Consider the following 26500-nt stretch of genomic DNA (forward strand, 5'->3'; position numbering starts at 1 on the left):
AGGCCCACCCTATCCCCGTAACCCCACCTCGCTTTTTTTGACACGAAGAGGCAATTTAGCGTGGCCAATCCATCTAACCTAATAATAATAATCATTTGTCACAAGCAGGTTTCAATGAAGTTACTGTGAAAAGCCCCTAGTTGCCACATTCCGGCGCCTGTTCGGGAAGGACAGTACGGGAGTTGAATCCGTGCTGCTGGCATTGTTCTGTATTACAAGCCAGCGATTTAGCCCACTGTGCTAAACCAGCCCCTGCTAAACCAGCCCCTGCACATCTTTGGACTGTTGGAGGAAACCGGAGCACCCGGAGGAAACCCACGCAGACACAGAGATAATGTGCAAACCACAGTCACCCAATGCCAGAACTGGACCTGGGTCCCTGGTGCCAACCACTCTGCCACCCTATTCTCTTTTCTTACTGGCAACACCCCTCCGCCCGCGGGTTTCCGGCCGCGTTGGGTGACTGCAATGGGAAATCTCATCGACAAGCGGCGGGAGGACCAGCGAATGGCGGCCGAGAAACATGCAGCTGAGGGACGGGAGAATCCGGACCCAGATCGGCTCAGTCAGCTTCGACACGGAAATATTCTGCAGCGGAGTTTCAGTGTTTATTATAAATTAGTCAACAGTTTATTAAATTGTATCGAGGTTCTGTACTTACCAAAATCTATTGCCACTTCATCATAACCTGCATGAAACAAAAATATTTATTCTCTCCACATCTTGCTGCCTGTCAGTTAAAACAATCAGATGTATTTTCACACGTTGGGAACAAGCAATCTCCTCACTCAGACAGAACCGTCACTGCTGGGCTAATATCCAGCAATCCCCTCACTCAGACTGAACCGTCACTGCTGGGCTAATATCCAGCAATCCCCTCACTCACACTGAACCGTCACTGCTGGGCTAATATCCAGCAATCCCCTCACTCAGACTGAACCGTCACTGCTGGGCTAATATCCAGCAATCCCCTCACTCAGACTGAACCGTCACTGCTGGGCTAATATCCAGCAATCCCCTCACTCAGACTGAACCGTCACTGCTGGGCTAATATCCAGCAATCCCGTCACTCAGACTGAACCGTCACTGCTGGGCTAATATCCAGCAATCCCCTCACTCAGACTGAACCGTCACTGCTGGGCTAATATCCAGCAATCCCCTCACTCAGACTGAACCGTCACTGCTGGGCTAATATCCAGCAATCCCCTCACTCAGACTGAACCGTCACTGCTGGGCTAATATCCAGCAATCCCCTCACTCAGACTGAACCGTCACTGCTGGGCTAATATCCAGCAATCCCCTCACTCAGACTGAACCGTCACTGCTGGGCTAATATCCAGCAATCCCCTCACTCAGACTGAACCGTCACTGCTGGGCTAATATCCAGCAATCCCCGCACTCAGACTGAACCGTCACTGCTGGGCTAATATCCAGCAATCCCCTCACTCAGACTGAACCGTCACTGCTGGGCTAATATCCAGCAATCCCCTCACTAGACTGAACCGTCACTGCTGGGCTAATATCCAGCAATCCCCTCACTAGACTGAACCGTCACTGCTGGGCTAATATCTAGCAATCCCCTCACTCAGACTGAACCGTCACTGCTGGGCTAATATCCAGCAATCCCCTCACTCAGACTGAACCGTCACTGCTGGGCTAATATCCAGCAATCCCCTCACTCAGACTGAACCGTCACTGCTGGGCTAATATCCAGCAATCCCCTCACTCAGACTGAACCGTCACTGCTGGGCTAATATCCAGCAATCCCCTCACTCAGACTGAACCGTCACTGCTGGGCTAATATCCAGCAATCCCCTCACTCAGACTGAACCGTCACTGCTGGGCTAATATCCAGCAATCCCCTCACTAAGACTTAACCGTCACTGCTGGGCTAATATCCAGCAATCCCCTCACTCAGACTGAACTGTCACTGCTGGGCTAATATCCAGCAATCCCCTCACTCAGACTGAACCGTCACTGCTGGGCTAATATCCAGCAATCCCCTCACTCAGACTGAACCGTCACTGCTGGGCTAAAATCCAGCAATCCCCTCACTCAGACTGAACCGTCACTGCTGGGCTAATATCCAGCAATCCCCTCACTCAGACTGAACCGTCACTGCTGGGCTAATATCCAGCAATCCCCTCACTCAGACTGAACCGTCACTGCTGGGCTAAAATCCAGCAATCCCCTCACTCAGACTGAACCGTCACTGCTGGGCTAATATCCAGCAATCCCCTCACTCAGACTGAACCGTCACTGCTGGGCTAATATCCAGCAATCCCCTCACTCAGACTGAACCGTCACTGCTGGGCTAAAATCCAGCAATGCCCTCACTCAGACTGAACCGTCACTGCTGGGCTAATATCCAGCAATCCCCTCACTCAGACTGAACCGTCACTGCTGGGCTAATATCCAGCAATCCCCTCACTCAGACTGAACCGTCACTGCTGGGCTAATATCCAGCAATCCCCGCACTCAGACTGAACCGTCACTGCTGGGCTAATATCCAGCAATCCCCTCACTCAGACTGAACCGTCACTGCTGGGCTAATATCCAGCAATCTCCTCACTCAGACTGAACCGTCACTGCTGGGCTAATATCCAGCAATCCCCTCACTCAGACTGAACCGTCACTGCTGGGCTAATATCCAGCAATCCCCGCACTCAGACTGAACCGTCACTGCTGGGCTAATATCCAGCAATCCCCTCACTCAGACTGAACCGTCACTGCTGGGCTAATATCCAGCAATCTCCTCACTCAGACTGAACCGTCACTGCTGGGCTAATATCCAGCAATCCCCTCACTCAGACTGAACCGTCACTGCTGGGCTAATATCCAGCAATCCCCGCACTCAGACTGAACCGTCACTGCTGGGCTAATATCCAGCAATCCCCTCACTCAGACTGAACCGTCACTGCTGGGCTAATATCCAGCAATCTCCTCACTCAGACTGAACCGTCACTGCTGGGCTAATATCCAGCAATCCCCTCACTCAGACTGAACCGTCACTGCTGGGCTAATATCCAGCAATCCCCTCACTCAGACTGAACCGTCACTGCTGGGCTAATATCCAGCAATCCCCTCACTCAGACTGAACCGTCACTGCTGGGCTAATATCCAGCAATCCTCTCACTCAGACTGAACCGTCACTGCTGGGCTAATATCCAGCAATCCCCTCACTCAGACTGAACCGTCACTGCTGGGCTAATATCCAGCAATCCCCTCACTCAGACTGAACCGTCACTGCTGGGCTAATATCCAGCAATCCCCTCACTCAGACTGAACCGTCACTGCTGGGCTAATATCCAGCAATCCCCTCACTCAGACTGAACCGTCACTGCTGGGCTAATATCCAGCAATCCCCTCACTCAGACTGAACCGTCACTGCTGGGCTAATATCCAGCAATCCCCTCACTCAGACTGAACCGTCACTGCTGGGCTAATATCCAGCAATCCCCTCACTCAGACTGAACCGTCACTGCTGGGCTAATATCCAGCAATCCCCTCACTCACACTGAACCGTCACTGCTGGGCTAATATCCAGCAATCCCCTCACTCAGACTGAACCGTCACTGCTGGGCTAATATCCAGCAATCCCCTCACTCAGACTGAACCGTCACTGCTGGGCTAATATCCAGCAATCCCCTCACTCACACTGAACCGTCACTGCTGGGCTAATATCCAGCAATCCCCTCACTCAGACTGAACCGTCACTGCTGGGCTAATATCCAGCAATCCCCTCACTCAGACTGAACCGTCACTGCTGGGCTAATATCCAGCAATCCCCTCACTCAGACTGAACCGTCACTGCTGGGCTAATATCCAGCAATCCCCTCACTCAGACTGAACCGTCACTGCTGGGCTAATATCCAATCATTAACAATCTGCAGCAAATGATCTGAAACACTTTCAGCCTCCCAGACTCAACACTGAGTTGAACAATTTCAGGTCAAACCCTCTGCCCCCATTCTGTCAGAGGAAAGGTGTTCGTGATGATTCTGCTTTTCCCAATTACACCTCCTCTCAGCCCATCGATTGTTTCTTTACTTGTCCCATTTACATTTCCTTTTGTCTCATACCAGTCCTTTTGTCACTAAATCTCTCCTGTCTTCCACCCTATCAGAGTTTTCCCCTTTGTTCTTTCCCCATTGCCCCCTTTTCCTGCCTCTGGACTTGTTTAAATCCTGTTACCTCTCTTGACTTTTTCCAGTTCTGACAAAAGGTCGTTGAAACGCTGGGGCTGGATTTTCACTGAGTTTGTGATGATTCAGGAGCTTTATAAATGACAGACAGGTCCTGAATCCAGGATTCCAGACCACATTCCCGGCTGTCTGATTTTTGGGAGTCCCTTTCTAGGGTGTGGCTGGTTCATGGCAAAATCCCACGCCCAGCATTCCCGCCCTGTTTGGTTCCAATGCAGAGATGGGCCTGTCCTTCTCCTCCAGTTTTCATCGAGTCGGTACAGGATTTTAAAGATTTGTGGTTCACAGACCCTCAGAGGAGTTGTGAATCTGAATGAAGGACCTTTTAAAGGTGAATTCAAATGGTCCCCCTGATAGATCCTGTGCCGAGACCTGGCCCTCCACCCACCCCCATGGACACTCATACACTCTGCTCCTCCAACTAACACCCCACAGACCCTCTTGTCTCCTGTTCCAAGATATAGCACTTCCATTCCCACTGACCTATGCACTGTACAGAACCAATGAACCTCACACTGACAGTCAGATGTGCAAGTAAAAAACAATTCATTAATTAATTTCCATATTAATTTTAAACACTGTCTTATCACTGCCGGGCAATAAAAGTGTGAATCATCCATACCTTTTAAAGCATCAATAACATAAACCACAAGCTCTTGTTACTCTTAACCTTGTGGAAGTTGACCACAGAGATCAGAGAGCCTGAGCTATCAATCGAGCATTGTTTTCCCTGGGTTACAGCTGTTTCAACAAGAGTAATGGATGTCTGGTCTTTCAGGCAAACCGCATTCTGTACACACGAGGGGTGGGTGAAGGAGCATTGTTTGACATGAAGGCGTGAGTTGTGCATGAGGGGGCATAAGGTGACATGGAGGGTGCATGGGGAATGTGTGGAAGGTGAGGGAATGTGAAGAATGAGGGCTGTTGAGGGGCCTTTGTGATTTTATTTAACTGGGTTGAAGTCCCACAGCAGCGAGACAACCCTTTCAAACAATCCTCCTCGGCACCCTTTTGTCTGCTTCTGGCCCCTTTCCCAGGTCGGCTGGCCTGACTCCAGCCCACACACCCTCCCAGCAATAAAGATCCCACCTTTGCGAGCACTTTTTGCTGATGTGGGCTGGCTGAGCCGGGAATGTTCCCCACTCCTGCTGCACACCTCATGGATGGAAATTCAGACCATTAACTTGGTTTCTCTCTCCACAGATGCTGCCTGACCTGTTGTGTATTTCCAGCACTTTTGGGTTTTCCTTTGGATCAAATGCTCTGTTCATCCCAAAATAATCATCCCATTAAATCTGATGAGAAAACGAAGGCTGGGGTTTTCTGTCTCGTTCACAGTGGGCATCATTGAGGCAGGAGCAGAAAATACAGCAAGATCACAGAGGTCGGTTTTACATCAGCGTGAAACTAGTTTGTGATCATTGGCTCCACCCGCCAATGACAGGCCTCGTTTCCCACCGCGGAGCATTGGGAACATTCCATTATCCCACCGGCATGTCGGAATCACCCCCCACGCTGTATCATCTGGCCACATCAGCGTGCATTTACACCAACATGTTTCACAACACTCTGTAAACGGCGTGCACCTGGCGATCTGCACTTTGCTCGTGACTTCAAGGTTTGGTCACCGGCCTTGCCCCGTGCAGCGCTCGTGGTAACCAGCACCAGGCTGTAGAAGCAGCACCACATCACTACAGGGGGCTAATGGCAATTCTCCACCTACCAGACCAGAGGTAAGGTGGGGTTGGCTATTCGAGGGCCAAAGCGCTGGGGCTGTGCTGGGGGGAGGTGGAGGAGGCCGGGGGGCGGGGGGGGGGTGACTTGCCTCAGGCAAGGGTGAGGCTGTAGAGCTAGAGCTGGACTGGAGAAGAGGGGAGGGGACCGGCCTCAAACTCGGAAGAGGTTGCAGGGAGACGGCTGGGCTGGAGAAGAGGGGAGGGGACTGGTCTCAGACAAGGAAGAGGCTTCGGGGCGACGGCTGGGCTGGAGAAGAGGGGAGGGGACTGGTCTCAGCCAAGGAAGAGGCTCCGGGGCGAGGGCTGGGCTGGAGAAGAGGGGAGGGGACTGGTCTCAGCCAAGGAAGAGGCTTCGGGGCGACGGCTGGACTGGAGAAGAGGGGAGGGGACTCGTCTCAGACAAGGAAGAGGCTCCGGGGCGAGGGCTGGACTGGAGAAGAGGGGAGGGGACTGGTCTCAGACAAGGAAGAGGCTCCGGGGTGAGGGCTGGACTGGAGAAGAGGGGAGGGGACTGGTCTCAGCCAAGGAAGAGGCTTCGGGGCGAGGGCTGGACTGGAGAAGAGGAGAGGGGACTGGTCTCAGACAAGGAAGAGGCTTCAGGGAGTGCTGGAAGAGGGGAAAACCTGCAAGGCTAGGGCTGGGCTGGGGAAGACAGGAGTGTACAAGGATGTGTGTGGGTTGTACATGTTTAACTGTGCAATAGGCCTCAGGATGGGGAGAGGTGAAGAGTGCACTCGACACAGGCGCTTTTACCTCTGAATGCTCAGGGGCTGACAGAGATCCATCCCAAAGACAGTGGGATTAAAAGATACAGGGGCAGGATTGAGAAGTGTTGGAGGGAGGAGTAAGTTTAACATGAGCTTCCTCGAAGACAATGCTCCCAAGGGTTTTCATTCTCACACAGGAAGGTTCCAAGCTGGTCTGGCAGTGAGAGCTCAGCACCAACAAACAATTCCTGCAGGTCTGTGCTGGATACTCAGGAAGCGTCCAGGACTCAGACATCGTGAGTAGGTCAGAGATCCCGGGCACCTTCGAGGACCATACAGGATCCAGGACTGGCTTCTCCGTGACAAAGGGGACCTGAAAAGGACGTGGCTGATGACGCCTGCGCAGCTCCCTCGACGTTTGCGGAGACAAGTTATAAGAGGCTGTTGCTGCTACCCGGACATGCCATCAGCATCCTAAAGATGCTGTTCCCGCTCCTGGACAGATTCGGCTGACCAATCCACTACACTTCCGAGAGGGTCTCACAGATCATTGTGACTTGCTGCGCGCTGGACAATGTGGTGCTGCAAAGTAGGGAGGGATTGTCAGAGGACAAGATGGAGGAGGCAATGGTCCGGTGGTATTGTCACTGAACTGCACAGCGCTCCACCCCTACATTGTGATCAGCCTTGTTCTCACAATATAGACACGTCATTTTCAAACTCAGGGTCGTGACCGCGGGTGGGTCGCAGGTAGATGTCGGGAGGGTCGCAGGGCCATCGGTCACGGCATTCCCAATTGCGGGAAGGAGTGCTCAATGGGAAAGACCAGCTGTTAAAAATGCTGGCCACGACCGTCTTTCAGAATGCCGGCTGTCCCGCGCATGCGTGTCCCTCAGTAGTGCGCAGGCCCGGGCCCCAGTGAGGCAGACTGCCTCCTCCTGACAGCAGCGGCAGGGAGCAAGTCACGTGTCCCGTACACTGACATCACATGCTCTGGGCCCGAGAGATTCCTCCATGTTGTAGATATCAACAGTGCTGCTGTGAGCTCCAGGGCCTCTGGTGAACAAACTATTAAGAAGCTGAAATCAGGAACAAAGCAGCAAAAAGATGTTTTCTTGTATGGGATGATTAATTATTATTACGCAAAAATGGTGGGTTGTGAAGTTTGGGCGACGTGGATCGCAAAGATCGACTGGCGTGGGTCGCAAAGGTTGGCTGCCGTGGGTCACAAAGGTCGATCGGCGTGGGTCACAAAGGTCGGTCGGCGTGGGTCGCAAAGGTCGGTTGGCGTGGGTTGCAGAGGTCGGTTGGCGTGGGTTGCAAAGGTCGGTCGGCGTGGGTTGCAAAGGTCGGTTGGCGTGAGTTGCAAAGGTCGGTTGGCATGGGTCACAAAGGTCGGTCGGCGTGGGTCAAAAAGGTCGGTCGGCGTGGGTCGCAAAGGTCGGTTGCCGTGGGTCGGAAAGGTCGGCCGGCATGGTTGATAAAAATGGGTCCCAGGCAAAAAGATTTCATAAACACTGATATAGACAACTGCAGGGTGAGACACTCACAGCTTTAGGTCCGAGCAGAAGGAAACAAATTTGGGTGAGCGGGACAGAGTTCCATCACCTTGAGATGACAAGGTGCTCACACTTATTGGTCACTTCGTAGATGTACACTTGGAAAGTCACAAAACATTTGCCGGACAGGAGCATCCGAGAGATTCATGAAAGCGCTGGCAACTGACTGGGAATTCCAAGATATATGACCCTTCTCCAGGAGTTAACACATCTGTCCCTCTGCACCACACCATCACCTTTCACTCATACAGACAAGATGGGAGAACACCTCTGCCTCTCTGATACACAGCCAAGAGGGAACATGACATCGCCCAGCAAAGCATGTGGTTGATCAAAACCTTTAATATCCTGAGGGGTATTGACAGCGTGGGGGAGAGGATTTTGCCTCTTGTAGGAGAATCTGGAGCGAGGGGGGTCACTGTTTCAAAATAATTGGGGTCTCCAATTTAAGACAGAGATGAGGAGAAATGTTTTCTCTCTTTTGCGAAGACCACGAAGAGTCCAACATGAGTTCTTGAGTCAAACAAAACTTAACGTTATTTACACAAGTATTTTCCCAGCACCAGTTCGTCGCTGCTGGTCTCCTCTCTGGCCGGCTCTATTTATATAAAAGCAAAGGTTAATGATTGCCCCCCCCCCCCCCCCCCCCCCCCCGCCCCTCAACAGGGGAGCTCACATTCTCCAAGAGCTCCAAGTGGCTGCAGGTTGTGTGTGTCTCTCTGCTCTCCTGCTGTTTGGCTGCAAAATTGTTTGCAGGCCTGGGGTTTTGTTTTGTTAGCTGCTGCTTTTTTCTGCTTCTGAAGCCTGGAGGGAGGCACGTCTGCGAGCAAACCTGCTGCCGGTCTGCAGAAGGGGGCGAGGTACCTCCCCACCCCTCTGTCCTGCTTCAGTGTGATGTGGCGATGCCGGCGTTGGACTGGGGTGAGCGCAGTAAGAAGTCTTACAGCACCAGGTTAAAGTCCAACAGATTTGTTTCAAATCACTAGCTTTTGGAGCGCTGCTCCTTCCTCAGGTGAATGAAGGGGTAGGTTCCAGAAACATATATATATAGACAAGGACAAAGATGCAAGACGATACTTTGAATGCGAGCATTTCAGCTAATTAAGTCTTTATAGATCCAGAGACAGGGGTAACCCCAGGTTAAAGATGTGTGAATTGTCTCAAGCCAGGACAGTTGGTCAGATTTCGCTAGCCCAGGCCAGATGGTGGGGGATGACTGTAATGCGACATGAATCCCAGGTCCCGGTTGAGGCCGCACTCATGTGTGCGGAACTTGGCTATAAGTTTCTGCTCGGCGATTCTGCGTTGTCGCGCGTCCTGAAGGCCACCTTGGAGAACCCTTACCTGAAGATCAGAGGCTGAATGCTCTTGACGGCTGAAGTGTTCCCCGACTGGAAGGGAACATTCCTGCCTGGTGATTGTTGCGCGATGTCCGTTCATCCGTTGTCGCAGCGTCTGCATGGTCTCGCCAATGTACCAAGCTTCGGGACATCCTTTCCTGCAGCGTATGAGGTAGACAATGTTAGCCGAGTCGCACGAGTATGTACCGCGTACCTGGTTGGTGGTGTTCTCATGTGTAATGGTGGTACCCATGTCGATGATCGGGCACGTCTTGCAGAGGTTGCCATGGCAGGGTTGTGTGATGTCGTGGTCGTTCTCCTGAAGGCTGGGTAGTTTGCTGTAAATAATGGTCTGTTTGAGGTTGCACGCTTTTTTGAAGGCAAGTAGTGAGGGTGTGGGGATGGCTTTGGCAAGATGTTCATCTTAATCGATGACATGTTGAAGGTTGCGAAGATGTCGTAGTTTCTCCTCTCCGTGTGCTCCCCATACCACAATCTATTAAAAGTTGTGGGTCAGGTGAACTCAATGATACACTTTGGGGTTTTCTCAACTCTGGACCATAACAAATTGGTGGTTCGAGGGGGATAAAAGTCTATCTATTGGATTGGCTTAGTGAACTTAAAGACAGTGAGGGGTGAGCATATTGTAGTTGCTTTTCAGGTGTGGTATTCTAGTTTAAGTGGGGAGTGTGTTGTGGACAATGGCTCTTTCAGAGGCTCTGAGGTTTCTGGGGGTGGAGACGGTCACATGCAGTACCTTACGGACAGAGACGAAAAGCAGACTGCTAGATTTGGCAAAAACATTGCTGTTAACATTACCCGACAAAATGCGAAAAGGTGAGGTAATTATGGCGGTGGCTATGCATTTAAAGTTGCCTGAGATACAGTTTGACTCCTTGGAAATGGCAAAAATTCAGTTGCAAATTAAACAAATGGAACATGAGACAGAATTAAAACAGCTTGACTATGAAAGAGAGGGAAACGAAAGAGAGAGCGAGACAGCGGAAAAAGAAAGAGGAGGTGATAGAGCGGAAAGAGAAAGAGAGAGAGAGGAAAAAGAAAAGGAGAGAGAAGAAAGGAGAAAAGAAAGAATAGCCCAGCAGAACAAAAAGAAAGAGAAAGGGAGATACAGAGCAGGGAAATAGAAGAAGCGAGAGAGTTTGAACTTCAGAAAATGTCCATGAAACATGATAGTCAGTTAAAATTGGCAGACGTAAAGGGATACGTACTGTTAGACGTTTTAGTTGCTGTGATATGAAGAGTATAAAGTTCTGTTCCTTTTTCACAAACACACATTTATTTCCTTCCAACAGCCTTTGCACAAATCTCTCACGAGACATCACCTCACAGAGGCCACCTGAAGCCCCTTTACAGATCACTGTCAATTAATGGATACTTAACATAAATGAGACAACTAATTGCAATGTCTCTTAACCCATTACTTAACACGTACTGTTGGATGATAGTGATGAGGATAGTGAGAAAGAGCATCAAAGTCGAAGGCTTGGTGGGGATCTATTTAAATATGTCCAAGCATTACCAAGGTTTGACGAGGAGGAGGTAGAAGCCTTTTTCATTTCATTTGAGAAGGTGGCTAAACAAATGAAATGGCCTCAGGACATGTGGGTATTACTGATTCAAACAGAGCTGGCAGGTAGAGCTAGTAAAGTGTTTGCATCACTACCGGAGGAGGTATCTGGGACGTATGAGGAGGTGAAAAAATCCATCTTAGGTGCATATGAACTAGTGCCCGAAGCCTACAGACAAAGGTTCAGAAATTTAAGGGAAGAATTTGGTCAAACTTACATGGAGTTTGAAAGGCTCAGAGTACTTTTGCTAGGTGGATAAGGGCTTTGAAAATAGACCAAACGTATGAAGCTCTCAGAGAAATTATACTTTTGGAGGAGTTTAAAAATTCAATTCCTGATGTAGTGAGAGTTCATGTGGAAGAGTAGAGGGTTTAAACTGCGAGATTAGCAGCAGAAATGGCAGATGGTTATGAATTAGTTCATAAATCAAAGCTTGGTTTCCAACATCACTTTCAGCCTGTGAGGGATAGAAACTGGGGACATGAGAAATACTCAAGTGGTAAAAGTAAAGGTGATCTGATGGGAGACAATGAGGAATGTGTATCTCAGATTAAAAAAGAAATCCAGGAGGGAGGAAGAGACATGAAAAGTTTGAAATGTTTTCACTGTAATAAACTAGGCCATGTAAAGTCACAGTGTTGGTGGTTGAAGAAAAGCATTGGAAAAGATAAGACAGTGGGGTTTGTTAAAGTGTTAAAAGAAAGCCCAAGTGAAGCGAAGGAGGTGCAAAAGATTGTACAGCCTGATCAAGAGGTGATTGATAAGAAGGTGCCAGGTCTCTTCAAAAGAATTTACTTGTGTGAGTAAAGTTTACTCATGTGTATCAGGTAAAGAAGTCACAATTTTAAGAGATAATGGTAATATTTTAAGAGATAATGGTAATAATGGTAATAAGAGATAATCATCTAAAATGGTAAGAGATGAGGAGTTATGTCGTCTGGGAAGAATGTTGCCAGAAAAGGTGGTAAAATGTGGAATTCAGGATGAGAGGAGTAGTGTTCAATTATATAAGGTTAAGTTGGAAAGTCCAGTGAAGAGTGGTGAAATAGTAGTAGGATTAATAGAGAAACTATTTTGTCCAGGAATACAGTTTATCTTGGGTAATGATACAGCTGGGTCGCAGGTGGGAGTGATGTGTACGGTGGTTGATAAGCCAGTGGAAAATCAGACAACTGAAGTGTTGAAGGACGAATATCCTGGGATTTTCCTGGATTGTGTCGTAACAAGGTCGCAAAGTCACAGGTTAAGACAAGAGGAGAAATCAAAGAGTGAAGATGAAGTTGAAATGCAATTATCAGAAACGATTTTTGATCAGATGGTTGAAAAAGAACAAGAACAGGTGGAGGATGAGGCGGATATTTTTAGTTCAGGAAAATTGGCGGAGTTGCAACAGAAAGGTATAGAAATAAAACAGATGTATCAGAAAGCATATACAAAAGAGGAATCTGAGTGTATACCAGAGTGTTATTACCGTAAAAGTGATGTCTTGATGAGAAAATGGAGACCTTTACATATGCAGATAGATGAAAAGTGGGCAGAACGTCATCAAGTAATATTGTCGGTAGGGTATAGAAAGGAGGTGTTGCGAGTTGCACATGAGGTACCAGTGGGAGATCATTTGGAATAAAGAAAACGCAAGCTAAAATCCCAAAACATTTTTATTGGCCTGGACGACATAAAGATGTAGTTAAATTTTGTCAATCATGTCACACATGTCAAGTGATAGGGAAACCTCAAGCAGTGATAAAACCAGTGCCTGTAATACCCATTCCAGCATTTGAGGAACCTTTTACACAGGTTCTAATTGATTGCGTAGGACCGCTTCCTAAAACAAAAAGTGGGAATCAATATCTTTTGACTATAATGGATGTATCTGCTAGGTTTCCAGAGGCAATTCTAGTACATAATATTACAGCTAAAAAGACTGTGGAGGAGTTACTTAAATTCTTTACTAGATATGGACTACCCACAGAAATACAATCGGATCGAGGATAAAATTTTACCTCAAGTTTATTCAAAGAAGTTATGGATAGCTTAGGAATAAAACAATTTAAATCAACTGCGTACCATCCAGAATCGCAGGAGCATTAGAAAGGTGGCATCAGACATTAAAGTCAATGTTGAGGGCTTATTGTCACGATTATCCAGAGGTTTGGGATAAAGGAATTCCATTCGTATTGTTTGCAATTAGGGATGCACCTAATGAGTCAACCAAATTTAGTCCTTTTGAACTAATTGTTGGTCATGAGGTGAGAGGACCACTTAAATTGTTTAAGGAAAAATTGGTGAGTGAGAAATCGGAAATTACATTATTGGATACGTGTCAATTAAATAGAGCAGGTCAATTGGCGAGACAGCATTTAAAAGTTGCACAAAATGTAATGAAACGGGTAATGGACACGAAATCCAAAGTTCGTACTTTTGCCAGTGGAGATAAAGTTTTAGTGTTGTTACCAGTGGTAGGTGAACCTTTAAAAGCTAGATTTTATGGACCTTATCAGATTGAAAGGAAATTAACTGAGGTGAATTATGTGGTAAAAACACCAGATAGAAGGAAAACTCACCGAGTGTGTTATATGAATGTGCTCAGAAGGTACTTTGAAAGGGAAGGAGACAAAGGAGGAGTTTTTAATGATTCTAACTCAAAGTGACAAACCAAATCCAGATAACTGACTTTAACATACCTGAAATTAAATTGGAAAACGGGGATGGTCTTAAAAATTGGGATAAATTGTTGAGTTACCTTCCAGAGGAAAAACAGACTGATCTGAAAGAGTTATTGATATCACATGGGCAAGTTTGTAGTGATAAATTGGGAAGTACTAAAATGGCGACACATGATGTACATGTGGAAAATGCTGTTCCAATCAGACAACATCCATACAGACTTAACCCTTTAAAATTTGCACAGTTTAACAGAGAGATTGAGAGTACGCTTCAAAATGGCATAATTGAAGTGGGTTGCAGCCAATGGAGCTCACCCACAGTGATGGTAGCAAAATCAGACGGTACCCAACAGTTGTTTGTGGACTATAGAAAGGTTAATGCAGTTACAAGAATGGACTCTTATCCTATCCCACGTTTGCAGGATTGTATTGAGAAAGTGGGACAATCAGCTTTTATTTCTAAACTGGATTAAAGGTTACTGGCAGGCACCTTTATCCAAAAGGGCGGAGGTGATTTCAGCTTTTGAGACTACAGATGGTATATACCAATTCAAAGACATGGAAAGAACATTTAAAACATCTGATGAAGTTATTCGATCGACTTCAGGAGGCGGGTTTGGTGATAAACCTAGCCAAAAGTGAATTTGGAAAAGCCCAAGTCACTTTCCTTGGCCATATAATCGGACATTGTCGAATGGTCACACGGGATGTGAAACCAACAGTTATTGAGGAGTTTACATACCCTCAAGACAAAGGGAAATAATGCGGTTTCTTGGCATGAGAGGATTTGATCGAATATTTGTGCAAACATTTTGGAGCGTGATTGCTCCACTGATGGACTTGCTGAAGAAACCTCGGAAATTTCAATGGACAGCGGAGGTTCAATAGGCATTTGACTGCCTGTAATCTGTGATAACCAATGTGCATGTGTTGGAGAATGACAAGGGACTCTGATCAGATTGAACTAAAGTATGTGACTTTAAGGAAACACGCCAAGGCGTAGAGAAATGGGTGGATCGTGCAGAGACCTTTTTGTTCAAAGAGACTGTCAATCGAGAAGGATTTCAGTTGGAGGAAGAAGGAAAAAAAAATGTACTGTATTATTATACCTGTTTGCGTGTGTTGTTTTTTGAAATGAAAATTATATTTACTGTGTGCATTTCTTAAAGGATAGTGAAAAGGTGAAAAATGAAACCATCTCGAAGTTGATGGTTTATTTTTTTTTTCTTCGGGTGAGGTGTCACGAGAATGTTACTTTAAGAAATGTTTGGCTGCTTATATTACAGCAGTGATGTCAGAGTGTGGGTGGAGCTGGGCTGTCTATCAGCTTTTTACTTTCATTTTAGGCTGTTTGCTGCAGGGTGTGTTTTAGTTTCGTTTTCAGAGCTGGATAACTGCAGTCACAGGCAGAAGGTGTATGGATCTCTCTCTGTAATCTAAAGACTGTAAATCGATCCTGGTGATTTAAAACTAATAACAGTAGTGACCTGAACCTGATGTGCTTCTGGTAAAAGGTGTTTGGATGTTAAAAGGAAAGCTTAAAGGATTACTTAGTGTTGTAGTCTTTGGGGGTTGTATTTGAATTGATGGTTGCTAAGATGTTCACTGTATGTTTTAAAAAGGTTAACTAGAGTTCATAGAATAAACATTTTTTTGCTTTTAAAAATACTTTTCCATGTCTGCTGTACCACACCTGTGGAGTGGGCCGTGTGCTCCCCATACCACAATCTAGTAAATTTTGTGGGTCAGGTGAACTCCATGATACACTTTGGGGTTCTCTTAACCCTGGACCATGACACTGGTCCAACTGGTCCATGGGTGCTGAGTTTCTGCAAGAAGTCTGTCGTATTCTCACACAGGGTCCCATTGCCTGTCTCATACGATAGGACGAGGTCTTGTGTATTTTCGGGAGGCAGTAGAGATCCCCAACATGGGGAGTACGTAAGATGAGGGCACGTAGGGTGCTCTGAAGGTCTGGATCCAAGGTCTTGATCAGTCTGTTGAGTTGGCGGGTGAGTTCCTTGGTCGGATCTGCGGGCAACTGTCTGTAGTGTTCCTGGTTGTTGAGTTGTCGGGACACTTCTTTGCAATCGTCCGTTCTGTTCAGTATGACGGTGGCCCCTCCTTTGTCTGCTGGTTTGATGACAATGTTACGGTTGGTCTTGAGAGCAAGGATGGCGTTGCGTTGTACTTGGGTGATGCTCGGGGCTGTTTTATGAATGCGAATGATGAATCTCCTGATGGCTTGAGCATACATGTCAAGTCTAGGGGTCCAATTCGACTCTTTCCTCTTCAGTTGCTGCACCGCAGATCTCTCAGTCAGCTGTTTCGGTTCATTGGTTCTCTCATTGGGTTCGCTGTCGGCCTCTTGCGGTCTGTGCAAGAACTCCCGGAGCCTCATTCGCCTGAGAAATTCCTCCGTGTCTGCCGCGCGACTGATGGGGTCCATTTTGGTGGTGGTGCAGAAATTGAGCCCACGCGTCACCATTGTGCTCCCAATATTTTCTTGATTTCCTAATCCTACCTCTACAACTGGGTTTATTCCCGACATCCACAGTGGAGGTGGAGGCAGCCTGCTGACCACGACGCCCTAGAGTCTGTGATGAGCTTGGCAGGCGTCCTCTGGCTGACTGATACCTGGAGGGCCTCAGCCTGCTTTGAGTGTCCTGCTGTGGGACACGTGCAGCCTCCTTGGCCTGTGGAGCGTGGGGTCCCAGGATGAGGTGATTTGGATTGGCCGGAGGCTCCTGTAGCCACCTGGGCGGATAGCCCTGGGTGCTCAGCTGCCGGTTCTCCTCCCAATGGGTTCTCAAGGCCGCTGACTGATTCACAAGGTGCCTCACACTTCGCTCATGGAACCATGTTGGATTGCAGTAAAGATTACACTGATGAGGTGCAGCTCCTGCAACTGTGCAGGACTGATATGTCCTGGACTAAGATCTCTCTGATGGCTGTCATCATAAGACCATAACACATAGGAGCAGAATTAGGCCATTCAGCCCATCGGGTCTGCTCCGCCATTCAATCATTACTGATAAGTTTCTCATCCCCATTCTCATGCCTTCTCTCCATAACGCCCGATTCCCTTATAAATCAAGAACCTATCTATCTCTGTCTTAAAGATTCTCAATGATTTGGCCTCCGCAGCCTCCTGCAGCAAAGAGTTCCACCGATTCACCACCCTCTGGCTGAAGAAATTCCTCCTCATCTCTGTTTTAAAGGATCGTCCCCTGGGCGGAGAAATGGAAGATGGAATTGCACCCAGACAAATGCGAGATGATGCATTTTGGCAGATCCAATTCAGGTGGGAGCTACAAAATAAATGGCAGAACCAACAGGAGCATAGGGGCACAGAGATATCTGGGCGTGCAGGTCCACAGATCCTTGAAAGTGGCAGCACAGGTGGAAATGGTGGTAAAGAAAGCATACGGTATGCTTGCCTTCATAGGTCGTGGTATTGAGCATAAAAGCTCGAAAATTATGTTACAGTTATCAAATGAAATGAAAATCGCTTATTGTGACGAGTAGGCTTCAATGAAGTTACTGTGAAAAGACCCTAGTCGCCACATTCCGGCGCGTGTTCGGGGAGGCTGGTACGGGAATCGAACCGTGCTGCTCGCCTGCCTTGGTCTGCTTTAAAAACCAGCGATCAGTGTGCTAAACCAGTTATATAGAACGTGAGGCTGCATTTGGAATAATGTGTCCAAATCTGGTCACCACACTACCAGAAGGACGTGGAGAGAGTACAGAAAGGTTTACCAGGATGCTGCTTGGTGTGGAGGGTATTAGCTATGAGGAGAGGTTGAATAAATTGGGATTGTTCTCCCTCGAAAGACCGAGGCTGAGGGGCAACCTGATAGAAGTTGATACAATTATTAGGGGTATTAGATAGAGCGAACAGGAGGCTTTTTCCCAGGGCAGAAATAACAATTACAAGGGGGCACAAGGTCAAGGTGGAAGGGGATAAGGTCAATGGAGATGTGCAGGGGAAGTTTTTTTACACAGAGGGTGGTGGTGGCCTGGAATGTACTGCCAAGTGAGGTGGTTGAGGCAGATACATTAGCAGCCTTTAAAACTTATCTGGATAGACACATGAACCGATGGGGTATAGAAGGATACAGGTGTTTGGTCTAGATAGGATACGTGATCGGCGCAGGCTTGGAGGGCCCAAGGGCCCATTCCTGTGCTTTGTTCTGCTGTTTCACTCAGTATTCTGCCTCCTCAAGTGAAGTGTCATTTTTAAGAACAGGCAGTAAAGAATAATTATATAATGCTGGCAAACTCTTAATTGAGGAAGGACAGAATCTAACCAATTACACCAGAAAAGGATAATATCTAATCCACTGACTATCCAGACTCAAAGGTGAAAGGTCACGAGGGGACTGATGTGGAGAAAAAACAATGAAAAGTTGATGGTTCTGTGATGCAACATTCCACAATCCATAATATCTTCCACAGTGCACCAATCTATTTCAAACATGAAAAGACGCCTCATCCACTGAACCACCAAATCCCAAAGGTGAAAGGTCAACATCTGACCCACTGCATCATCCAGTAATAGTGGACAACAGCAGGAAATTCTAACAGAACAAGGTGTGAGGTTCAAAGTAATGCAGACTTTCCATGAAAAAACAAATGGGATATTAGAACGCTGTGTCGAGATTTATCTTAAACATTCCCGACTCCCATATGTAACTGGAATTTTCTTATTCAATCTCAGTAAATCGGAGTTCTGAAATGGTTCTTAAATAGCTTACCTTCCAAAGTACAAAACAGCTGTAGTTCTGAAAGTTAAGAGCACAGGAATGTGTTAGTGTGGGTCTACAACCAGAACACAACTCAATATGCCTCATATCGAAATATAAAAATAAACTCTGTAAAAGATTGAGAATGAAAGTGTGATAATATGAAGAGTGATCACATTTAAAATGATAAGGCTCAAGTTTAAGACGTGACAGAATTTACAAGTGATGGTGTGATTTTACATTCCGAATGCGGCAGGAGCGAGTTGTAAAATGTGGCGAGTATTCACAGGCCCATTGACATCGGCAGGACTGGAAAACCCACCCTCGTAAAATTCTCCACATGTTTTTCTCTAAATGTTCCGGGGCTGCTCAGTAACACTCACTGTCTGATCAGTCAATAGCATTCTGATTAAACATGGGCAGTAATGGGTTAATATTTAAGGAGCAGCTTCGTAATTCTGAGCTTTTGAGCAGTTGTCTCAATTCATCATTTATTTTGTGGACAGAACTATTTTAATGTTGAGAACTCATGAATCCTTGCTATTTTCACACTGTCACTTATCGACCAGACTATCTGTTCAATTCATTGACTCCCTCTCCACTCACATCCCCCTTCTCACTCCACTTCCCCGTGACCCCCCCTGTGACCACCCTGCTCCCCAAGACACCGACAATGACAATTTCCAATTGCCAACTGTCCCAAATGGAGGCAGTAAATGAGCAATTCCAGGTCTTCAAGGTGGAAACACTTCAGGCACAAATCAAGCATTTTCCAAATTCTTTCACAGGATGTCAGCATCGTTGACTAGGTCAACACTTACTGATTACCATTTTTTGAACCGCTGTAGTCCCTGTGGTGTAGGTACACCCACAGTGCTGTTAGGAAGGGAGTTCCAGGATTTTGACCCGGTGACAGTGAAGAAAGCGAGATGCAGGGCGCGATCGAAATGCCACGCTGCACCCGAAAATCAGCTCGCCGCGGTGCAAAGTGGCCGATAGAAGCTGGGAAACTCCGCCCCGGGATCTATCCGGCTCGCAGCCCGACAAGCTCTAATGTGATCTTGTGATGTAAATCCTGCCCAGCTAGTCTCACTGTAATATGCAGTTTCTCGAGGTGTTGGGATCTATCCCCTTCACCTCGGATACCTCGAGCCAGTGCCCTCCAGAAACGGGGACCAGATGGAACAGCGTTCATGGGGTCTCACAGAGAATTGGAGGCCCCCGGGTACGTGGGCAGGGTGATACCCTAGCACTGCTGGTGCCACCCCAGGCTGGCAGTGGTACTGCTAAGGTGCCACTGTGGTAGTATGTATTAGGGGTCATGTGGGACTGTGAAGCCGTGATGTCATTGGCTGACAGATCCCGGGTCCTGGTTGGCTGTTGATCTCTAGCTCCGCCCTGAAGGCGGAGTATAAGAACCAGGAGTTCTCCCCCGCAGGCCAGTCTGTTGCTGAACTGCGGGAAACAAGTCACGCTTAATAAAGCCTCATCGACTTCATCTCTATTCGTCTCTCGTGAGTCTTTGTGCGCTACAGCCACGTTGGCATTTTTCGGCTGGTTGTGATCGGGCGGGCCACGTGCAGATTTTGGGGAGGATGCGGGGGGGCTGGGGACCCACCCATAGTGAGTTGGGGCTTTGGAGGTCGAGGGTCACGTCAGGGGCTCCAGAGATTGGGATGTCATTTAAAAATAGCGTCCTGATCTCTCGCGACACTGAGGAGCTCCAGAAAGCAAGGCCATGTGCGACCTCAGCCACGCGTTACCCGCTGAGGCGCCCTATCGAACCCGAGTGTCCTTCAATAGCATTGTGTTTCTTGGCACTGTGAGTGCTGGGAAACGCGGGTCTAAACACACTCGCTCTGGACTTTGTTCCCATTAGTTAGAGGCCGCTTTCAGTTTCAAGTCACGATGGAGAGGAACTTGGAAAGGAATTTCCAGGTGGTGTTCCCAGGTTTCCGCTCCCCTCGTCCTTCAATGTGGTAGAGGTCATGGGTTTGGAAGGTGCTGTCAAAGGAGCCTTGGTGAGTTGCTGCAATGCATCGTGTAGATGTGTACATGGCTGTCACAGTGTGTTGGTGGTGGAGGGAGGACCACAAAGGAGGAATGATTAGTGGCGGTCGGGGGGCCATGATTTTCTGTAACCTGCACAAGGGGAACTGTGGCTGGTAGAGTGACTGAATCAGGCAGGAGCCGATGTTTCAATTTCTCAACAGTGGGTGAACATGAAGCGATGTGTTTGTGATGTGTCGGATCTCACACCTCCTGTGGCCGGCTCCTAATTAGGACAAACATTTTAAAATTACACCCTCCCTTCAACATCCTCCCTTCAAGAGAACCTTGTGGCTGCTGGTCGACGATTGTTTAGGGTGGTGTACAGTCAGCATTGAGCAGCTGTGTATAAAGTCAATGACTTTCCTTGTGGAATTCTATGTGCAAGGGAGAGGAGCAGGAGAACAGCAACCTGCATGGAGGCGCGGGACTGGGAAGTCAGGGATCGGGTTGGGTGGAGCAGTTGAGGTGGTGAGGATCGGTGAGGATTGAAACGTTGGGTCTCGGGTGCAGGACTGAGTGCAAGAGCGATGCCACGGAGGACAGAGAGTGAGGGTGCAGGGAGATGTGTAGGAGTGAAGGGCCTGGTGTCCTGGTATATAGAATATAGAATTCTGAGAGTGCAGGAGGAGGCAATTTGGCCCACTGAGTCGGCACCGGCCGTCTGAAGGAGTACCCTACCCCGGCCCACTCCCCCACCCTATCCCCGTAACCCCAACTAACCAACACATCTTTGTACTGTGGGAGGAAACCAGAGCAGCAAGAGGAAACCCACGCAGGTACACAGACAGTCATAGGATTGAACTCAGGTCCCTGGTGCTGTGAGGCAGCAGTGCTAACCACTGTGCCGCTGTGCCACACTGGTACTCAGGGGAGGATGGGGCAGCAACATGGAGAAGGTGCGATGATTTGGTACTCAGGGGAGGATGGGGCAGTAACATGGGGAAGGTGAGATGATTTGGTGCTCAGGGGAGGATGGGGCGGTAACATGGGGAAGGTGCGATGATTTGGTACTCAGGGGAGGATGGGGCGGTAACATTGGGAAGGTGCGATGATTTGGTACTCAGGGGAGGATGGGGCGGTAACACAGGGAAGGTGCGATGATTTGGTACTCAGGGGAGGATGGGGTAACACGGGGAAGGTGCGATGATTTGGTACTCAGGGGAGGATGGGGCGGTAACACGGGGAAGGTGAGATGATTTAGTACTCAGGGGAGGATGGGGTAACATGGGGAAGATGCAATGATTTGGTACTCAGGGGAGGATTGGGCGGTAACATGGGGAAGGTGAGAGGATTCAGTACTATGGGGAGGATGGGGTAACACAGGGAAGGTGAGATGATTTGGTACTCAGGGGAGGATGGGGTAACATGGGGAAGGTGCGATGATTTAGTACTCAGGGGAGGATGGGGTAACATGGGGAAGGTGCGATGATTTGGTACTCAGGGGAGGATGGGGTAACATGGGGAAGGTGCGATGATTTGGTACTCAGGGGAGGATGGGGTGACATGGTGAAGGTGAGATGATTTGGTACTCAGGGGAGGATGGGGCGGTAACATGGGGAAGGTGAGATGATTTGGTACTCATGGGACGGTAACACAGGGAAGGTGCGATGATTTAGTACTCAGGGGAGGATGGGGCAGTAACATGGGGAAGGTGCGATGATTTGGTACTCAGGGGAGGATGGGGCGGTAACACAGGGAAGGTGCGATGATTTGATACTCAGGGGAGGATGGGGCGGTAACACAGGGAAGGTGCGATGATTTGGTACTCAGGGGAGGATGGGGCAGTAACATGGGGAAGGTGAGAGGATTTGGTACTCAGGGGAGGATGGGGTGGTAACACAGGGAAGGTGCGATGATTTGGTACTCCGGGGAGGATGGGACGGTAACACAGGGAAGGTGAGATGATTTGGTACTCAGGGGAGGATGGGGTAACACAGGGAAGGTGCGATGATTTGGTACTCAGGGTAGGATGGGGCAGTAACATGGGGAAGGTGCGATGATTTGGTACTCAGGGGAGGATGGGGCGGTAACATGGGGAAGGTGAGATGATTTGGTACTCAGGGGAGGACGGGGTAACACGGGGAAGGTGCGATGATTTGGTACTCAGGGTAGGATGGGGTGGTAACATGGGGAAGGTGCGATGATTTGGGACTCAGGGGAGGATGGGGCGGTACCATGGGGAAGGTGCGATGATTTGGTACTCAGGGGAGGATGGGGTGGTAACATGGGGAAGGTGCGATGATTTGGGACTCAGGGGAGGATGGGGTAACATGGGGAAGGTGCGATGATTTGGTACTCAGGGCGGGATGGGGTAACATGGGGAAGGTGCGATGATTTGGTACTCAGGGGAGGATGGGATAACATGGGGAAGGTGCAATGATTTGGTACTCAGGGGAGGATGGGGTAACATGGGGAAGGTGCGATGATTTGGTACTCAGGGGAGGATGGGTTAACATGGGGAAGGTGCGATGATTTGGTACTCAGGGGAGGATGGGGTAACACAGGGAAGGTGCGATGATTTGGTACACAGGGGAGGATGGGGTAACACAGGGAAGGTGCGATGATTTGGTACTCAGGGGAGGATGGGGCAGTAACAAGGGGAAGGTGCGATGATTTGGTACTCAGGGGAGGATGGGGCGGTAACACAGGGAAGGTGCGATGATTTGGTACTCAGGGGAGAATGGGGTGGTAACATGGGGAAGGTGCGATGATTTGGTACTCAGGGAAGGATGGGGTGGTAACATGGGGAAGGTGAGGTGATTTGGTACTCAGGGGAGGATGGGGTAACATGGGGAAGGTGCGATTATTTGGTACTCAGGGGAGGATGGGGTGGTAACACAGGGAAGGTGCAATGATTTGGTACTCAGGGGAGGATGGGGTAACACGGGGAAGGTGCGATGATTTGGTACTCAGGGGAGGGTGGGGCGGTAACATGGGGAAGGTGCGATGATTTGGTACTCAGGGCAGGATGGGGTGGTAACATGGGGAAGGTGCGATGATTTGGTACTCAGGGGAGGATGGGGCGGTAACATGGGGAAGGTGCGATGATTTGGTACTCAGGGGAGGATGGGGTAACACGGGGAAGGTGCGATGATTTGGTACTCAGGGGAGGGTGGGGCGGTAACATGGAAAAGGTGCGATGATTTGGTACTCAGGGGAGGATGGGGCAGTAACATGGGGAAGGAGAGATGATTTGGTACTCAGGGGAGGATGGGGTAACATGGGGAAGGTGCGATGATTTGGTACTCCGGGGAGGATGGGGTGGTAACATGGGGAAGGTGCAATGATTTGGTACTCAGGGGAAGATGGGGTAACACAGGGAAGGTGAGATGATTAGGTACTCAGGGGAGGATGGGGCGGTAACATGGGGAAGGTGAGATGATTTGGTACTTAGGGGAGGATGGGGTAACACAGGGAAGGTGCGATGATTTGGTACTCAGGGGAGGATGGGGCGGTAACACAGGGAAGGTGAGATGATTTGGGACTCAGGGGAGGATGGGGCGGTAACATGGGGAAGGTGAGAGGATTTGGTACTCAGGGGAGGATGGGGCGGTAACATGGGGAAGGTGAGATGATTTGGTACTCAGGGGAGGATGGGGTAACACGGGGAAGGTGCGATGATTTGGTACTCAGGGGAGGATGGGGTGGTAACATGGGGAAGGTGCGATGATTTGGGACTCAGGGGAGGATGGGGTAACATGGGGAAGGTGCGATGATTTGGTACTCAGGGGAGGATGGGGTAACATGGGGAAGGTGCGATGATTTGGTACTCAGGGGAGGATGGGGTAACATGGGGAAGGTGCGATGATTTGGTACTCAGGGGAGGATGGGGTAACATGGGGAAGGTGCGATGATTTGGTACTCAGGGGAGGATGGGGTAACATGGGGAAGGTGCGATGATTTGGTACTCAGGGGAGGATGGGGTAACATGGGGAAGGTGCGATGATTTGGTACACAGGGGAGGATGGGGTAACATGGGGAAGGTGCGATGATTTGGTACTCAGGGGAGGATGGGGTAACACAGGGAAGGTGCGATGATTTGGTACTCAGGGGAGGATGGGGCGGTAACACAGGGAAGGTGCGATGATTTGGTACTCAGGGGAGGATGGGGTAACACAGGGAAGGTGCGATGATTTGGTACACAGGGGAGGATGGGGTAACACAGGAAAGGTGCGATGATTTGGTACACAGGGGAGGATGGGGTAACACTGGGAAGGTGCGATGATTTGGTACTCAGGGGAGGATGGGGCAGTAACATGGGGAAGGTGCGATGATTTGGTACTCAGGGGAGGATGGGGTGGTAACATGGGGAAGGTGCGATGATTTGATACTCAGGGGAGGATGGGGCCGTAACACAGGGAAGGTGCGATGATTTGGTACTCAGGGGAGGATGGGGCGGTAACACAGGGAAGGTGCGATGATTTGATACTCAGGGGAGGATGGGGCAGTAACACAGGGAAGGTGCGATGATTTGGTACTCAGGGGAGGATGGGGCGGTAACACAGGGAAGGTGCGATGATTTGGTACTCAGGGGAGGATGGGGTAACATGGGGAAGGTGCGATGATTTGGTACTCAGGGGAGGATGTGGTGGTAACATGGGGAAGATGCGATGATTTGGTACTCGGGAGGATGGGGCGGTAACACAGGGAAGGTGCGATGATTTGGTACTCAGGGGAGGATGGGGCGGTAACATGGGGAAGGTGCGATGATTTGGTACTCAGGGGAGGATGGGGTGGTAACATGGGGAAGGTGTGATGATTTGTTACTCAGGGGAGGATGGGGCGGTAACATGTGGAAGGTGAGAGGATTTGGTACTCAGGGGAGGATGGGTTGGTAACATGGGGAAGGTGCGATGATTTGGTACTCAGGGGAGGATGGTGCGGTAACATGGGGAAGGTGCGATGATTTCGTACTCAGGGGAGGATGGGGTGGTAACATGGGGAAGGTGAGAGGATTTGGTACTCAGGGGAGGATGGGGCGGTAACATGGGGAAGGTACGATGATTTGCTACTCAGGGGAGGATGGGGTAACATGGGGAAGGTGCAATGATTTGGTACTCAGGGGAGGATGGGGTGGTAACAGAGGGAACGTGCGATGATTTGGTACTCAGGGGAGGATGGGGCGGTAACATGGGGAAGATGCGATGATTTGGTACTCAGGGGAGGATGGGGCGGTAACATGGGTAAGGTGAGATGATTTGGTACTCATGGGACGATGGGACGGTAACACAGGGAAGGTGCGATGATTTAGTACTCAGGGGAGGATGGGGCAGTAACATGGGGAAGGTGCGATCATTTGGTACTCAGGGGAGGATGGGGCGGTAACACAGGGAAGGTGCGATGATTTGATACTCAGGGGAGGATGGGGCGGTAACACAGGGAAGGTGCGATGATTTGGTACTCAGGGGAGGATGGGGCAGTAACATGGGGATGGTGAGAGGATTTGGTACTCAGGGGAGGATGGGGTGGTAACACAGGGAAGGTGCGATGATTTGGTATTCCGGGGAGGATGGGACGGTAACACAGGGAAGGTGAGATGATTTGGTACTCAGGGGGGGATGGGGTAACACAGGGAAGGTGCGATGATTTGGTACTCAGGGGAGGATGGGGCGGTAACATGGGGAAGGTGAGATGATTTGGTGCTCAGGGGAGGATGGGGTGGTAACACAGGGAAGGTGAGATGATTTGGTGCTCAGGGAAGGATGGGGCAGTAACACGGGGAAGGTGAGATGATTTGGTACTCAGGGGAGGATGGGGCGGTAACACAGGAAAGGTGCGATGATTTGGTACTCAGGGGAGGATGGGGCGGTAACACAGGGAAGGTGCGATGATTTGGTACTCAGGGGAGGATGGGGTAACATGGGGAAGGTGCGATGATTTGGTACTCAGGGGAGGATGGGG

At 49.3% G+C, this 26500-nt stretch overlaps 1 protein-coding gene across 2 annotated transcripts in view; it reads right to left on the reverse strand.

Annotated features, from left to right (window-relative positions):
- Positions 1-26500, reverse strand: part of LOC140390473 (butyrophilin subfamily 1 member A1-like) — a 391546-nt gene that overhangs the window by 290700 nt on the left and 74346 nt on the right. For both annotated transcript variants that reach the window (XM_072475628.1, XM_072475627.1), the window contains 2 exons: positions 18560-18586; positions 662-688 (listed from right to left, as the gene is read on the reverse strand). In XM_072475628.1, coding sequence (XP_072331729.1) covers positions 662-688; positions 18560-18586 — 54 coding nt within the window. The remainder of the gene's footprint in view (positions 1-661; positions 689-18559; positions 18587-26500) is intronic.

This window comes from Scyliorhinus torazame, chromosome 14, assembly GCF_047496885.1.
Source record: "Scyliorhinus torazame isolate Kashiwa2021f chromosome 14, sScyTor2.1, whole genome shotgun sequence".
Classification (NCBI taxonomy): Eukaryota; Metazoa; Chordata; class Chondrichthyes; order Carcharhiniformes; family Scyliorhinidae; genus Scyliorhinus; species Scyliorhinus torazame.